The 16,397-nt window shown below is 47.2% G+C and overlaps 1 protein-coding gene across 1 annotated transcript in view; it reads right to left on the bottom strand.

Annotated features, from left to right (window-relative positions):
- EPB41L1 (erythrocyte membrane protein band 4.1-like 1) overlaps nucleotides 1-16,397 on the bottom strand; it is a 154,418-nt gene that overhangs the window by 55,757 nt on the left and 82,264 nt on the right. The window contains exons 3-5 of the mRNA XM_006875718.1: nucleotides 6,373-6,537; nucleotides 4,136-4,240; nucleotides 3,492-3,534 (exon numbers count right to left, since the gene is read on the bottom strand). Coding sequence (XP_006875780.1) covers nucleotides 3,492-3,534; nucleotides 4,136-4,240; nucleotides 6,373-6,528 — 304 coding nt within the window. The 5' untranslated portion in view covers nucleotides 6,529-6,537. The remainder of the gene's footprint in view (nucleotides 1-3,491; nucleotides 3,535-4,135; nucleotides 4,241-6,372; nucleotides 6,538-16,397) is intronic.

Genomic DNA, 16,397 nt, shown 5'->3' with positions numbered 1-16,397 from the left:
ACAACAACAACAACAAGCAAAAAGGATAGGCCAAAAGTAACAAAGGGACAATTTACAGAGAGAAATACGAGTCTCTGTATTTAATGGGGAAAACCCATAGTGCACTTAGAAGTAGGTACAGATGAGACTAAAAGCTAACGATTTTGGAAACAAGCTCTTCAAGCCAAGAGAAGGGAATGCCTGCTTAAGAGAGGAGAGAGGAAAACAAGAGAAGAGGGGAAGTGGAGGGGGAGGGGAAGGAGAGAAGAGGAGACAGACACAGGGAGAAGGGGAGAGGGAGAGAGAGTGTGTGGTGCTAGAAAGAGCGCTACATCCTCGGGCAGAATTAATGTAAATGCACAATCCAAAGCAAGGAAGGCTCCTTGCCCATCTCCACTGTGGTTGGACTGTTCCTAGAGCCCTGGGACATTTTGGGTTCCATGCTTGAAAAATGTCCGTGACAACAGGAAGCCAAATCTAGGGCATGGTAGCGGTCGTGAAGGTTCTAGAAGCCATGTTGTCACCACCATTCTTGACATGCTGCTGTTGACAGGTACTGTCTGTACAACAGAAGGAAACAGGGTCCAGACCTGCACCAACCTCACAATCATTGAGTCTATTGTTGCAGCCACTGTGTCAATCCACTGTGTTGGGGTTTTCCTCTTTTTCAATGACCCTCCACTTTACCAAGCATGATGTCCTTCTCCAAGGACTGGTCTCTCCTGATAACGTGTCCAAAGTATTTACTAAATGCTGGTCACTTTGCTAAGAACCTCCCATGCATTTATAGGATTTGATCATCAGAAGCATCCTGAGGCAGACTTTCCTTTTTGTAGATAAGGATTCTGAGAGGTTAATCACTCTCCCAGAGTCACTTAGTGGTAGAGAACCAGGAACCAAACCTTGGTCACCTGCCCTCAGAGTTCAGGCTCATGACTAACAATGACACCAAAGAAAAAGCCGTTTGAGTAATAATAATAACAATCGATACAGAGTGCTGTTGTATGCAGGCACTGTAATAGGAGTTTCACACATAATAACTCACCTAATCCTCACAACAGCCCTAAAGATAGGAACTATGATTACCACCATTATGCTGACAAGAAAATTGAGGTATCGAACAATTAAACAACAAAAGAGATCGAGGCAGCGCCAGAATGCAAACCCAGGGAGTCGGGCCCCAGTGTCTGTCCTTTTATCCACACCATCATACTGCCTCAGGAAAGCAAAGAGAAGAAAACATCGGCTGAGTACCTGCTGTGTGTTGGCCTGCTCATATACACTTCTTTAATTATTATGCCCATCTTATGAGGCAGGAGTTACTGATCTACTTGATGAGGAGGAGCAGGGCCAAGAGAGGTGGAGGAGGACTTGCTCCAGGTGCCCTAGGTACCCTAGGTTACGAGTGTTGAGATTAGGGAGAAAAAGAAGCTCTGGTAGCATAGTGGTTATGAATCAGGCTGCAAACCTCAAGGTCAGCAGTTTGAAACTATCAGCTGTTCTGTGGGAGAAAGATGAAGCTTTCTGCTCCTGTAAAGATTTACAGCCTTGGAGAGCCGGTATAGGGTTGCTATGAGTCGGAATCAACTCCACGGCATATAACCACCAACCACCACCATATCCAAATTTGAAGTCCAGGACACAAAGACTCACGGTGCTACCTTCAAAAGACTGAGGGGAGGATTATGAGGGTTGGAAATGCAAAGGTAGAAGTTTTGTAACAAGGAAGGGAATGATTAATTCTCCAGGACAGGAACGGAGACCTCTGGGACCATCAATGGAGAAGAGCCAAGGGTGGGACCCTGCCCAGAGAAACAAAGATGCCTGAGATGGAGACAGTGATGATGACATGGAGTGATGAAGTGACTGGGGACTTTGGACCCAGAGAGGGAAAGGGACGGTGGGCCGAAAACTGGGGGGAGGAGGGGGAATTGTAGGGGGTGGATTTCTGGAATATACCCTTTGGGTGGTTGATGATGCATGGAGGGAATTGGAACCATGGCAGTGAGATGATATATGATGGAATGAATGTAAAACTGAAGTTCCCCCATGTAAACTATCATATAATTCACAATAAAACATTAAAAAAAAAAAAAAAAAGACTGAGGGGATATCACAAAGAAAAGCATAGAGGCCAAAAATGGTTCCACTGGGACCCCAGAAAGTAGAAACAGGATGAATGGGAAGAAGTTAAAGGAATGGTGATAGTTCAACTGAAGGAGGCACTTGCTAAAAATGTGGGGCTGTTCCTCACTGACTTGAGGTGGCCCACGAGGAGGAAGCAGCCACAAAGTCGGAGTTGTGCTGACAGGGGCTATGCACTAGAGGCATGGGTTTACTACTCTGGGGAGGGATGCTGAGGCCCTATGATTCTGTCCGGCTGCTTCTCTTTTTCCAAGCCCCTGGTTCTTATCAAACACTGCACACTCAGCTGCCTGTATGTGCTCCAATTCTTTGGGACATGAAGGCAGGCCTCCCAGCTGGCCTGGGACTTCTGGGGGACAGCCTGGAGCCTAGGGCTAGGACGCCGTCAACCCCAGAGGCGCACACTCTGTCTGTGTGCCTGCCTCTTTGTCTCTAATTGACAGGAACCCACAGGAAGAATTTTGTGAGCCCCCTCCCACAGACAGAGTCAGCTGGCATCCCTGGGCCCAGCTGCCTGCTGTCATGGCAACAAGCTCAGCTACAGCTTTCCAGCCAGGGGACCAGGGAGTCCAGGGGCAACCAACCACAGCAAGAGGAGGGCCTACAGTGGAGGCATTTCTGCCTCTAGGTCTCTATCTTTTCTATGTTTCTGAGGCCACCTACCTCCACCTTCTGCCATTTGAACACTGCTCCAGCCTTCCCAACATGTCTTTTCTCTCTGGGCCAGAAAGGACAGGTTGTCAACCTGCTTATCTGCCTTCACCCCAGGCCTTGAAAAGAGCATGGGGTAGTATTGGGAGGCCAGCATTTATGGCCTGACTCTGCCAATATTTCACTCTCTGACACTCAGCTAATGACTGCCTCTCTCTGGACCTTAGTCACCCCATCTCTAATGACAAAAGTAGGCCAAGATCAGTGCTGGGAAGAACAGCTTTCACCTGGTATTTTAATGCCAATCAGTTGGCAGTAGCCTAGAGTGCTGTGTGGATAAGAATTTGGTGGCTGAGTAAAGGATCAATGAATACTAATATGTGCACCAGTCCTGCGTTGGAAACAACATACTTGCCACCTGTTTGCCCCCTGGAGGTCCCTTATAGGGCTGACATCCTGAATAAGTTTATGATTTTCCTGCTAACTTGTCATGTGAAAGTGGACAGTCATGTCTCTTCTCTGGGCCTCATACTCCTCACCTACAAAATAATGGCAAGTAGCAGTTCCTGCCTGCCTTCACAAAGATTTGAAGTCATGGACTCCACAGAATTGGGATGTACTCTCCAAATCAGAAGGAAGCAGTACAGTTAGGGCCCTCGTAGGCCTGGAGCCCCAGCTCCCTACCGCCACATCTCCAACCACAGAATGCCACTCACTCCGGATCTGTTTCTTGATCTCCTTGGAGGGGTCCAGCCAGTTCTGAAAGAGGAGACAGAATTCTTTAGAAGGCTGTGGAGAAAAGGCTCCTGAAATGGGCCTATCAATATTTCCTAACGGGGAGCATTCTGTCGTGGCTTAGCTTTCTGGCCCTCCTTCTTAGGACTGGGAGGTAAGAGGAATGAGAACTGGATTCACCACAAGGCTGGGCACCTGGTTCCTGGGGCTGGCACTGCCCTGAGGCAGCCAAGGTGAAGAGCTCATGTAGACTCGTGGAAAGGAGGAAACCCAGGGAAGATTTCCCAAAAGGAGGGAAGAGGCACTTGGGGTAGACACTCCTCCACTCCCCCAGGCAACTCAAGCAGTCATGTGACACACAGCTCTTCAAATACCCACTTGGGAATGTCTTACATGTCACCAACAAAGGAAGCAACAACTGTGGAGAGCAGACTGAGGAGAAAGGCAGAGAACTGGGAAATAGGTAGGGCTGGCTGAATCATGAGGATATACTATCAGGAGGTGCCCAATGAAGATCTGGGGACTGATGGAAGTCATGGGATAAAGCAAAGACTATGGGGTCTACAGGAGGAGGTCTAACACCCACAGGCCTTCTCTGCCCAGCCCTCCTCCCTAGCCCAGGTACCTTCTGGCTGTCGGCATCACAGAAGGTCAGGCCAAAGTAGTCTTTCTCCAGCAGGTTGAGGTGCTCACACACCAGGTCAAACAGCACCTGACCCCGGCCATGTTTCTGAAGAGGAGAACAGGGCTACTGTGAGGTCAGAACACACCGTAGGGGGAGCATGGAGGGAAAGATCCCCCAGGCTCCACCAAGACAACTCAAGAAAACCCTAGAGTCTTTCAGGGTCTAGACAATGCTTGATATTATCTGCCACCTCCCTGGCTCTGCTCCCTAGGTCCATAGGGACCCCAGCGAGTGCCATTGAGACACAGCTCATCAACTGCCTTCGTCCAGACTCTGCTGGGTCTCAGCCTTGCTTGGGAAGAAGTTGGGATAAGGGTAAAGAAGTAATTGGTTCTTTTTCCATTATAGCAATTACCAGAGGCTAACTTAGACTCACTGGACCACAAGGTCGGTTTGAACCACAAAGTTAGTGGTTCAAATTCACCAGCTGCTCCTTGGAAAGCCTTTACAGGGTCGCTATGACTAGGAACCAACTCGACAGCACTTAACAAAACAACAACAACTTAGACCCAAGGGGCAGAAAATCAAGGTTCTAAGCTCTGGGTATGAAAGGAATAAAAGGCCTCCCTGAAATATGAGAGAAGAGGGCTTGGGGAGAAGTGGGAAAACTGGGACTAGAGTCCGAGTATGAATCTCCTTCCCCAGACACTTTCCTTACACCCAAGTCTAAGCGAAACGAAAGCAGCCCAGCCTGGAGTGTCACCCCAACCTGGGCAGGTAGTGAATGGACTTTTACAGAGGTACGGGGGGGTCGAAATCAACCTCAACTGGATATACTTCTGTTAGAAAATCACCTTCTCCCCTAACTCAACCCATAATCAGGCTTTGTAGCTCTCTGGACCACCATCGAATCCTGAAGATTCAGAATGAGAAAACCCAGAAGCTGTCTGGGTGCTCCAAACTCACAGATGTAAAGGGGTCACAGGGCAGAGGGGACATGAGGGAGTCACTACCCAAAGAGGTAGAGGACTTCAGAGAGAGAAACTGAGGGTTTTGGGAGGTCTGGCTATGACACTAGGGGCTTGGACCAGCCTAATTGTAGAAGGCAACTTTGGGAAGTGAGGAATTTCCTGAACCTGGAGGGGTCCATCAGAGAGAGTGGATCTAGCTGCACCCAAATCTTCTACCCTCTCCTGAACCAGGCAGCATCTGGGGCTGATGTGGGTGGGAGGAAAAAGAAATAAGGCATTCTCCTTTCTTTTGCCCAGGAGTCCAGTAGAGAAGGTAGTTACTCTAGAGCACTACTGTAGAAGAAACACATGAACAATAACAGAAAACAAAACAAAACAAATAACAAAAAACAGCACAGCAGAGAAGAGGGACTCAGCCAACCAAGAATCAGAAACAAGTCATAGCCTTTCAAAACAGAGCATAAGGGAGAAAAGGAGGCATCGCCTATGAATCTCAGTGGTGACACCTCTGAACTCTTCCATACACATGGAGAAGGGACAGACTGGGGTGGAATCTCTAAGAGAATAACAGCTCACGGAGGCGGTAGTGAGGGTTCAAAGTTAGGGTATGAGTTTGAGTTCAAATAGGTATGAAAGACACTAAATGTGGGGCCCACCCCAGAGAGGACGTGGTTTCCCTGGCACCCACAGTGGGACAGGGCCATGCCACTGGAGTTTCTACACATCTTGGTGAGAGCATCCTCCCACTGGGCTGCCTTCCTATACCTGAATAACACATTTGCCATGGAAACCTCAGGTGATTTATTCGGCCTAGAGATGAGAGGTGATGCCCTAGATGGCTTAGAGTTCACAAGAAAAGGAGGACCCTTCTTTTCACTCAATAAATAAGTGACTCTAGTTTAAACATCAATTTCTGCTAAGAGAGACAGAAAAGCCCAGTTCCTAAGCCTGAGCTTGCTCAGAAGGTGACAGTTGCTAATATGGTGGCTTCCTTGCCAAGGTATAGCCACCCTGAGAAACCTTTCCCTTCCTTGGCACCAGCTCTGTGACTCATCTACTTTTATTTATAATGATAACAGCCCTCTCTGGGCCTCAGCACAGCCATCTGCACAAAGGAGGACCAGCCAGGTCATCTCTACAGGATCTTGCAGTCAGTCCAGGGCTTCATGAAGATTGGAGGCCTTTTGAGCTTGGCCAGACTGAGTGTACTTAGCAGGCTGAACTGGCTCTCTGGGGCCTGTAAGTCAGGTGCTGAGCACTCCCTACCTCCACCTCACACTCATACTCGGAGGCATCAAGCAGAGTGACCCGGCAGATGGCACTCTTGTATTTCTTGGCAATCTTCTGGGGTGATTTCTGAGCCTTGCTGGGTGTGGTCCTCTCTGACAGGCCATCGGCCTCACCATAATCCTTCTCCTCCATGTCTAGGCTCTGTAGGTTCAACCAAAAGAAGAGCTGGGTTAGTGTACTTGAAATTATAGCCATTTATACATATGAGAAGCTGTAAGAAGGCAGCTGGAGCTGAGACGGGCCCCAAAACGAGAGCTGCTGGCCACTGGGCTACCTCCCTATACCTAAATAACATCTTTATCACGGAACCTTCAAGTGACTCATTTGGCTGTGAGACACTGGGCTGTCTTCCAAGACTCACAAATAGGATGACCAGGATCTATGGGTAGTGTACGGAGGAGAGCCTGAGCTTCCATGTGCAATGGGGTCAACTTATGTGAGGGGTCCACTTCCTCCCAGCAGGCTACTGAGAAGCATTCTATAAAACCAAACTGGCCCAGTGACCACAGCTGACTTATCTTCCAGGACAGTAAGCGAGTGATCAAAGCTTCTATCTTCATCTTACCTCCTCCTCTGCTTTGTCACTGGCTGGGAGTTTGTGGATTGATCTAATGGAGGGCAGGGAGTCCATTAGATCTAAGTCTGCACTTGACTCCCTCAGTGACCTTGGTGGTGAATTAAGGGAGGTGGCTACTAGATGATTGTAACATTAGGCTGATGAATTGTTCTCTGGGGTTACACTGAGTTTGCCAAGCCAAAATGGATAAGCTTAGGGGTAGAATATGTAACTGAAGGAACACAGGTCTTAGAAATCAGATCTAGATTTGACTTCTACCTCTATCACTTTATGACAAAATGATTTTGAGTAACTCATTTCATCCTGCTGTAACTTAGTTTCTCCAAGTGTAAAATATAAAAATTAATAGCTACCCTCTTAGGTTTGGGAGAATTCAATATAAAAATGAACACAATGACCCAGCACAGTGTTCAGCACATAACAGTCCATTACAACCCTGGGACTTAAAACTGGCTCTGACTGGGTAGAAAGAAGTGGCCCATACTGCGCATGCTCTGACTGACCTGTTCAGCAGGCCGAGTTTCCTGCTGGGATGGCTGCTTCTCATTGGAGTTGGCCTCAGGGTGGCCGTGGCCTGCAGGACTCACTGGGGTGGTCACCGCAGCGGCGGCCTCAGGCTGCTGTGGGACCTCCTCCTGAGCCTTCTTCACCTCAGACTCAGGGCCTGTCTCTGTTGTCATGGTGACCAGTACGCCTGCAATGGCATGAAGGAAAGCATGCCATGAGGGAGAGGGGCAGCAATAGTATGACCGAGCAAACAGGGCAGGAATCACACATAGAGAAAGATAGATGGACACAAGTGGACCAAGAGCCATGGAGTGGATGGATGGAGGGGGACAGTGGAAGTGGGGGTGAGGAGAGAGTCACAGGAAGTGCGGGGTCAGTGGTGACAGGTCACAGGCTCCCCTCACACCCTCAGGGATCCCAATCCCTTGGCCCAAGCCTGGAATCTAGGCCTTTCCTAGGGATGATTGAAGTCTCTCCAGGGAGCCCCACTACCCCAGAAGCACAAGGAATGGCCAGTGAAAACTTCCAGGCAGGGTCCTCAAGCATGCTGGCTCTACAACCACAGCACCTTGTACACAACAGCCCTCAGGAAGTCCCTGCCTCTCTCTGGGCAGGTCGTGAATTAAGGGAGGGGGCTACTAGATTGGGTGAACGGAACTCAACCAAAGAGCCCTGGGTTCCTGGCTCGTTTGGCACTAAACCCAGGCAAGCCACGTCACATCCCAAGCCTCCATAATTGCAGTCCTGCTGACTTCACAGGGACGGCTTAAGGATGGGTCCAAAGGGATGACAACAGAAAGGCACTTTTTAAAATGTACAGCCCTGATGTTATAAAAGCCAGAACTGGGCCCAGGCTCTGGGTCTGCCACAAATGGGGCATTTCCTTCGTCTCTCTGGGACGCAGCCTAAAAGTGAGGGTTTTAAACAAAGTGTCTCAAAAAAAACAACAACAAAGAAAGTGTCTCTGGGATAGGCTATTCTGATGATTTTCCTCTTGAAGAAGGAGATAAGCAGATTTCAGGGAGAAGCAAGGACCCACACTGCCCACCTACTTTGTTGGAATAAGCAAGTTGCAGAGATGGAGAAGGAGAGAGAGAGAAAAGCATGGTCCTATTTTTATATTTAAATAGCAACACAATAAACACAACAGTGTATCTCTGGGTTTGCACACATGCAGCAAAAGATCTGAAAGGATACTCACCAAACAGATGTTAAAAATTTAGAAGGGGATAAAGGAAAATGAAATTTCTGTAATGATGGGAGAGAATAAGAGTGGGAACTTCATTTTTTACTTTATACATTTTGGAATTATTTAATTTTTTTTTTAACGAACATATCATTCTAGACTCACCATTTTTTTAAAGGGGGGAGGGGGCAAAAGTACTCTTATCTGTGCATCCTAGAAAAGGGTTTGGAGCTGAAACCAGAGGAACAGAGAACTAGGTAGGAATCCTTACCCTTGAGTCTAGACTTTCCTCTAAATCTATCATATTATATGAGAAACACGCCAAACTAGATGCAGGCAGGTCTCCTTTCCTTGCCCCTATCCACCATATGGAGTCCTGGTGTGGCGCTGTGGGTAAATGCACCAGACTGCAAAGCCATTTGAACTACAAGGTCGGCTGTTCAAGCTTACCAGCTGCTCCTCGGAAACCCTATACAGGGTCACTATGGGTCAGAACCGACTCAACGGAACTTTACAACAATAACATCCACCATAGGGGAGTTCTGCTGTGGCGCTGTGGGTTAATACGCCAGACTGCAAAGTCATTTATTTGAACTGCAAGGTTGGCAGTTCAAGCTCACCAGCTGCTACTTGGAAACCCTATACAGGGTCGGTATGGGTCAGAGCTGACTTGATGGCACTTAACAACAACAACAAATCCACCATAGGAGGCCTCCAATGGGCAAACAGAAGATCCACTCTGGCCACCTACATATTCCAGGCTCCCTGCTCTACACTTTTATTCTTTAGTTTCTCTCCCTGGATTCTAGGGCCCAGCCCATAGTAAAAGGCAATGGATGGAAAGGCAGGGACACTGAGAGTCTCACTCAGCCACACAGGAGCTCTAGGACCCTGGACAACTCTTGAGTATCCTCAATCCCTGCTAAGTGGACCATGAATGCAATGCTTTGTCAACAGAAGCTCAGAGCACAAAATGAGAGGGTTTTTTGTTACTGATGCTGCTCTGAAAATCAAGAGCAAGAAAGACACTGCCATCCAGAAAATTTCTCCATCCAGAAAATTTCCCCACTCATGTTATCACCCTGGACTTAAAGCCACAGTCAAATCATGGCTCTCTATTACTTACATGACAGTAAGTCCCAACTGGGCCAAGACACAAAGCAACAAGAGCTGCTCAAGAGGAACTCAGTGAGGGTCAGATTGAGACTATCTGCCTGGTTCAGGATGTTTTCTAAACCTGCACTTAAAGATTCCTCAGCCATTAGGCCAGATAAGGGCTACAGGCAAGAATCCTGAAAACAAACACTTACCTAAATTTGCTTAATAAATAAAAAGCAAAAAAGAAGGGATGGGGAGAGAGGTTCTGTATAGATTTACTCGGTGTGTTTTCTGCTGTAAGAAGCAGAGCCCTAGACTCCACATGCTCCCAGGCAGCCCAGAGGCTCAGGGCCCATCCAGCACAGAGGCCTGGGCACACCACCTCCTTCCTTCTGCCTCAGCTGGCCACACTATGCTCTTAGCCCACACTCTCTGGACCTTTCTGGGGCCTCAGTCTTCTTGGAAGCGATCAGGAGTTGGTAGGTACTGTCGAGTTGGATCAGACTCATAGTGACCCTTTGTGCAACAGCATGAAACACAGTCCAGTCCTATGCCATCCTCCCCATTGTTACACTTGAGCTCATTGCTGCTGCCACCATTCCAATCTTCAATATTCAACTCCTCTCCAGCCCAGAGTCTGCTGGCAGTGACTGACTACCTCCTGCTTCCAAAAGCACAGATGAGGCACTACAAGAGTCTTCTGACATCATTCAATGTTACTCTTTTCCTTTTACAAGTGAAACCCAGAGAGCAAAAGAGACTTGAGTGACAGCCACTTCCTTGGATCAAGTCTTCCCTGGTCCCTCCCACCCTGCCCTGTGTAGCCCAGCGTAGCCTCCTGACTCCTCAAATCCTAACTCCAGATGCATTATACGTCCCACTGCATTTTGCTGCCTCAAGCAAACCCCAACAGAATCCCCTCAGAGGAGATAACACAAGAGTCAAAGGATGATATGCACCACCGAAGAACCCCATGACCAGGGGCTGCTTAAATCAACGATGGACCATCCACTCTCCACATAAATGAAAACCAAAACAGTGATGATGTAAACCATGCCATGGAAAATATGTGAGTGAAAAAAAGCACAACACAAAACTGTATCCATCAACCTCTTCTGATCGAAATGCACACTATATGCCACAGAAATCCAGAAAATTCAGCAAAATACTAACTGTGGTTATTTCTGGGTGACAATAGAATAGGGTATTTTTTTTTTCTTTCTTCTGTTTAGCTGAAATTCTTGATTTAAAAAAAAAAAAATTTTTTTTACTACACTTAAAGATTCCTTGAATGATTTTTTAAATTAGAGGTTAAAAAATTATTCTTAATGAATTAGAAAAAAAAAAAACTAGCATTATTCTTTTTTAAAATCTATGATGAGATCCTTCTTTAGTACACAAGTTCAGGAAAAATAGCATGGTTATCTCACTAGGCCACAGAAAGTGGGCCAAGAACCTGGTCTTGGCTTCTGACACTGTCTGCCACGTGAAAGGTTCTTCCCAGATCCCAGGTCATCCAGCCCTCAAGGTAGTCCCGCCACCGAGGGAAGAACGTGCTGGTCCGGGAGAGCTCACTGTCAAGATGGGAGGAAGATTCTCACCCAGGAAACACTTGAACACCCAGGCAGGCAGGATGTGATTTAGATTTGCCAGTACGATTCAGTCTCTCAGATATGCTTGAAGATCTGGAGGTTGGGGTGACAGTGAATTACCAGAGACAGCACATAGGGTAGGGAGGGGAGAGGGAGGATATAATTGGGTTTTGAAAAAGGGGAGAATTTACACAGGTGATTGCACAAAGGTCCTTTGGGTTGTGTCACCATGTGGCTCAAACATAACAATTGTGAGGATGGTGCAGGGCGAGGCAGTGTTTCATTTTAATGTACACGGGGTCATTCCAAGCCAGACCAACTCGAAGGCATGTAACCACCACAACCATGTGGGCAAATACCCAGAGAAGGGAATTCACAGGGTTGTGCAGGGGATTGTGCAGGAGACCTTGCAATCCTAAGAATAAGATACTGTAACTTTAGGTGGGCTCCTAACAGCGTAGCAAGAGGAAGGTTGGGGAGAGGTGAAGAGCTGGGGGTGGCCCAGGCAGCTCTGCAGAGTCAAAACTGTTCATCTGCTAGAGAAGGACAAGACTCTATCAGTGAATGCCACATTGGGCCAGGCCCTGGGTTTTACACAGTCGTCTCACGGAACCCTCACAGGGCAGGCAGCAGGCCAGGGGCTCCACTGCTAAGTGGTTAACATCCAAAGCCCAGCTCAACACTTACTACTTACTTCCTCTGTGACTATGGTAAGTGATAGCACTTCTGTGGGCTTCTGCTGCCTACCTCTCTGTCAGAGTGGTGATGGAGATTCAGTAAGTAACAGAAAGCGCATTCAGCGTGATTGTGGTTAGGTGCCACAGAATCATAGGGACCCTATGTCCAACAGAAGGAAACAATGCCTGGTCCTGTGCGATCCTCACGATTGTTGCTGTTCGAGCCCACTGTTGTGGCCAATGTGTCAATCCACCTGGCTGAGGAGCGTCCACTTTTTGGCTGACCCTCAATTTTACAAGCATGAGATCCTTCTCCAGGGACTGGTCCCTCCTGACAACATGTCCAAAGAAAGTAAGCTCAGACATGCTATCGTCGCTCGCTTCTAAGGAGCATTCTGGCTAGAATGCTCTCAATATAGATTTGTTTGTTCTTCTAGAAGCCCATGATATAGTCAATATTCTTTGCCAATACCATAATCCAATGTCATCAATACTTTGATCATCCTTATTCACTGTGCAACTTTTGCATGCATGAAGTGACTGAAAATACCATGGCTTGGCTCAGGCATACCCTAGTCCTCAAAGTGACATCTTTGCTTTTTAATATTTTAAAGAGGTCTTGTGCATGGATGGGCATAATGCACTATGTCATTTGATTTCTTGACTGCTGCTATGCACCCAACAAAACGACCCTGAGAGATTGAGAGATGGGCTCTAAAATGATAGGAAGTGATGGGAAGCCACAGTGAGGAGTGGCCTAAGCACCAGGAGTCGAGAAATGCCCAGCCAGAATGGATGCAGAGATGCTCTAAGAGACAGAGGACAGCAGAGCCAGACTGACAAGGGATTAGAGAAGGAAAAGGTTGGCCAGAGAAGTAAATGCTGACAGTGCCCACAGCAGCCCTGTCTGAAGGAGAGAGGCCCACAAGGTCTCGGATGCCCATCTGGTTTAGCCTGGAACTAGCTTCAGCAGGCTGTCAGCATCACATACTCTTCAACATTGCAACTACCATCTGGCTTCTCTGGCTCACCTTCCACGGACACTAAGTCGCCTTCATATGTGGTGGCTTTCTATCTTGGTAGCCTGTAGGGAGAGGTGTCCTACTCTGGCTATGACAATTATCCACTCAGCCTCAGCGTTGTACCATTCATTAAAAATTAATCAACTAGCATCGGGTAGATAAATCAGATTCAAATTAGCATGAGTCAGTATCTCTGAGTTCCAGTAACTCAGATTTGTTCCTTCTTTTCCATTCCTATAGCCCTGCCCAGGTCTAAGTCACTTTTAGATGACTGTGCCAACGTTTTCCACTGTCTCCCTGTGCACCCCGCCCCTGAGTTTATCCTTCATAGAACAGCTATAGGGATCTTTTCTGACCCTGGTTGGATGCCCACTTTCAAATGCTCCAATGGCTTCCTATCCACATAAAATACAAACTCCCTACCAAGTTACAGGTTCCTGCACACTGCCCACCCCCTTTTTCCACCATGCCTGTGGGCCTATCACACTGACTTTCTGATTCTGTCATGGGCCTTTTGTCCTTACCTGTATGAACCTTGACCAACCTGTCTAAAGTGGGTCCCTCTACTATATCACAGCAATTCACAAGCTGAAATTATATTGATCAATTGATTCTTCGTTTCTCTTCCTCCTCTAGACTACATAAACTCTGAAGACAAAAATGTGGTCCATTTTGGTTATCATTATCCAGCATAGTGGTCAGCAGTTCGAAACTACCAGCTGTTCTGCAGGAGAAAGATGAGGCTTTCTGTTCCCGTAAAGATTTACAGCCTTGGAAACCCTATGCAGGGTCACTATGAATTGGAACCAACTCCACGGCACATAACAACAACAACATCTCCAGGGCCTAGCACAGTTCTTGATAAACAACAATAAAGCTAACTATATTTATAGAGTGTTCTATTTGCCGGCACTATCTAGACATTTTATATCAGTTCCTCATTTAATCCTCATAATAGCCTATAAAGTAGGCATTCTTATTGTCATCTTCCTACAAAAGAAGAAACTATGGCACAGAGAAGTAAAGTAACTTGCCCAAGATTGCACAACTAGTAAATGGCAGCATCAGGATCAAACCCAGGAAGTCTGGTGTCAGAATGATGAAAGATGGATAAATGGATGAATATGCACATGGATGATGGGTGGATGAAATACTAACAAACCAATTTCTAAGTCTACCCAACTGGGGATCAGAGATCTGGGCTGCAACCACCTCAGAATGGTTTCTGGCTACCTGCCAGCCAGCTTCTCCCAATCAGATTTTAAGCATCTGACTTTTCTACTCAAACTCCTGACAGTATCATCCTTATTTGACCAGTGAGGACAAAGTGTTTTTTAAAAAGCATACTGATTTGTCCAAACTCATAAAGCAGGGTCAAGTCTCTCTGATTCCAAAGTCCTTCCTATTACATGACATTTTAGTAACCCCAGGGGACTTTTCCTGTGCCAATTTCTCCCAGAGGTGAGGCAAGTCAAGGAAAGATTTTCCAAAACTGAAAGAGAAAATTACACTGAGGAAGAGGCCTAACTCAGAATCCGAATCACTGCTTCTTATCAATGAGGAATGGTCTCCCACTTCAGAGCAAACAGGGCCCTGCAGACGCAAGATGTTATAGAATGCTATCTGTATTTATGACGTGCATATGAGAACATGCCTATGCACACACATGCATAGAACAACAAAAAGATACACACAGTCATATGGTTCCACGGTCATGAACAATCAATCATTCCCTCAAGAGCAAATCTGTTTCTTCTAAATCTTGGACTACTTATTGGGTTATTGTTGTTAAGTGCCGTCACATTGGTTCCAACCCATAGCGATCCTGTAGAGGCTTTCCAAGGAGCGACTGGTGAGCTTGAACCACCAACCCTGCAGTTCAAACCGACTTCATTTGGGTTTGTTGTTGTTGTTTTGTGCCATGGACTCGGTTCTGACTCAATATTGACCCTGTACAGGGTTTCTGAGCCTGTAATGGTACCACGTAAATAAGATATCTAGGACTCTAATCCAGGAACTGATTAGTTTTGCCATTAAACTGGTGGTATGCCATGGAGTCAGTTCCAACTCATAGTAAGCCAGTTTTAAGGTTCCCGAGGCTATAACTTTTTAAGGAGCAGAAAGCCTCATTCTTCTCCCATGGCACAGCTGGCAGTTTCGAACTGCTGCCCTTGAGGTTAGCAGCCCGACTCGTAACCACTATACTACCAGAGCTCCTTTGCTATTCCACTAGGTTTAGTTAAAAGGAGTCATCTAGTAAGCAGGAGCAGATGATTTCAAGACCATCAGGAAAGAAGAGGTACTTGGGGGTGAAGTGGTAGTGGCATAGGCAGCAGCAGAGGCAGTGCATGGAGAGACAGAGCATTGGGTTTCCGTCCAGTAAAGCAGAGTGCCTTCAGGAGGAGCAGAATCGGGAGCCCTTTGGGAATTTACCAGCAGCACTAAAGGAGTTTATAATACTTGCCTGAGCAGGGCAGAGGCCAAGGAGCCACAAGGCTGAGAGAACAATGATGACAGCGAGACATGCCAGCAGTACAGCTGAGAAAAGGTGCTCCTAACTAGAGAACTACCATATCCTGAGTTGTTTTGGATCCTGAATTGGATCCTATTAACTCCTCTAATTAATTCCATAATTATAAGTGCTGTCTATGAGTTCTGTGTGGCCACTGCAGAAGATTATCGAACCCAGCCGAGAAACTGTTGTTGTTGTTAAGTGCCATTGAGTAGATTCCGACCCATAGTGACCCTGTATAGGGTTTCCAAGGAGCAGCTGGTGAGCTTGAACCGCCAACCTTGCAATTCAAATGACTTTGCAGTCTGATGCATTAGCCCACAGTGACACACCAGGACTCATAGAGACCCTGTTTTAGGGTTTCCAAGGAGTGGCTGTTGAGTTTGAACCACTGACATTGTGGTTCAAATGACCTTGTGGCCTAGTGCTTGTCCTACAGCACCACACCAGGACTCCAAGGGAGGGCCAGAATAGGAGAAGGGTTGGAGGGTGGAGGCAGATCTGACAATATGGCCCATGCCTTTTTTACCAAGCTAGGTTTTCTTTCTTTTGGGGAAGTCAAAAGGCACATCTCCCTGCAACCATGCCTCCTGGGCTACTAGTTCCTATCTGCATGCCCAGGTCCCTGCCCTGCATGATGAAGTGGGAGGCTGGCCCACACAGACTATCCCTGGAGCTTCCTTTCCTGCGGGCTTCTGGTTGAGTTTGGCCAACGGGAGGCAATGGCAGGAAAGGAGAGGTCAGGAGGAAAGAGGTCAAAGTGTGTCATCTCTAGTTTCTCTCCTTGTGGTTCTGGTGGTGACTGAGCCCCAGTGTGAAAGCTCCTCCAT

Source organism: Chrysochloris asiatica, unplaced genomic scaffold, assembly GCF_000296735.1.
Source record: "Chrysochloris asiatica unplaced genomic scaffold, ChrAsi1.0 scaffold00337, whole genome shotgun sequence".
Lineage (NCBI taxonomy): Eukaryota > Metazoa > Chordata > Mammalia > Afrosoricida > Chrysochloridae > Chrysochloris > Chrysochloris asiatica.
The sequence above is the reverse complement of the archived record's forward strand: the minus strand, read 5'-3'. Positions and strand labels throughout refer to the sequence as shown.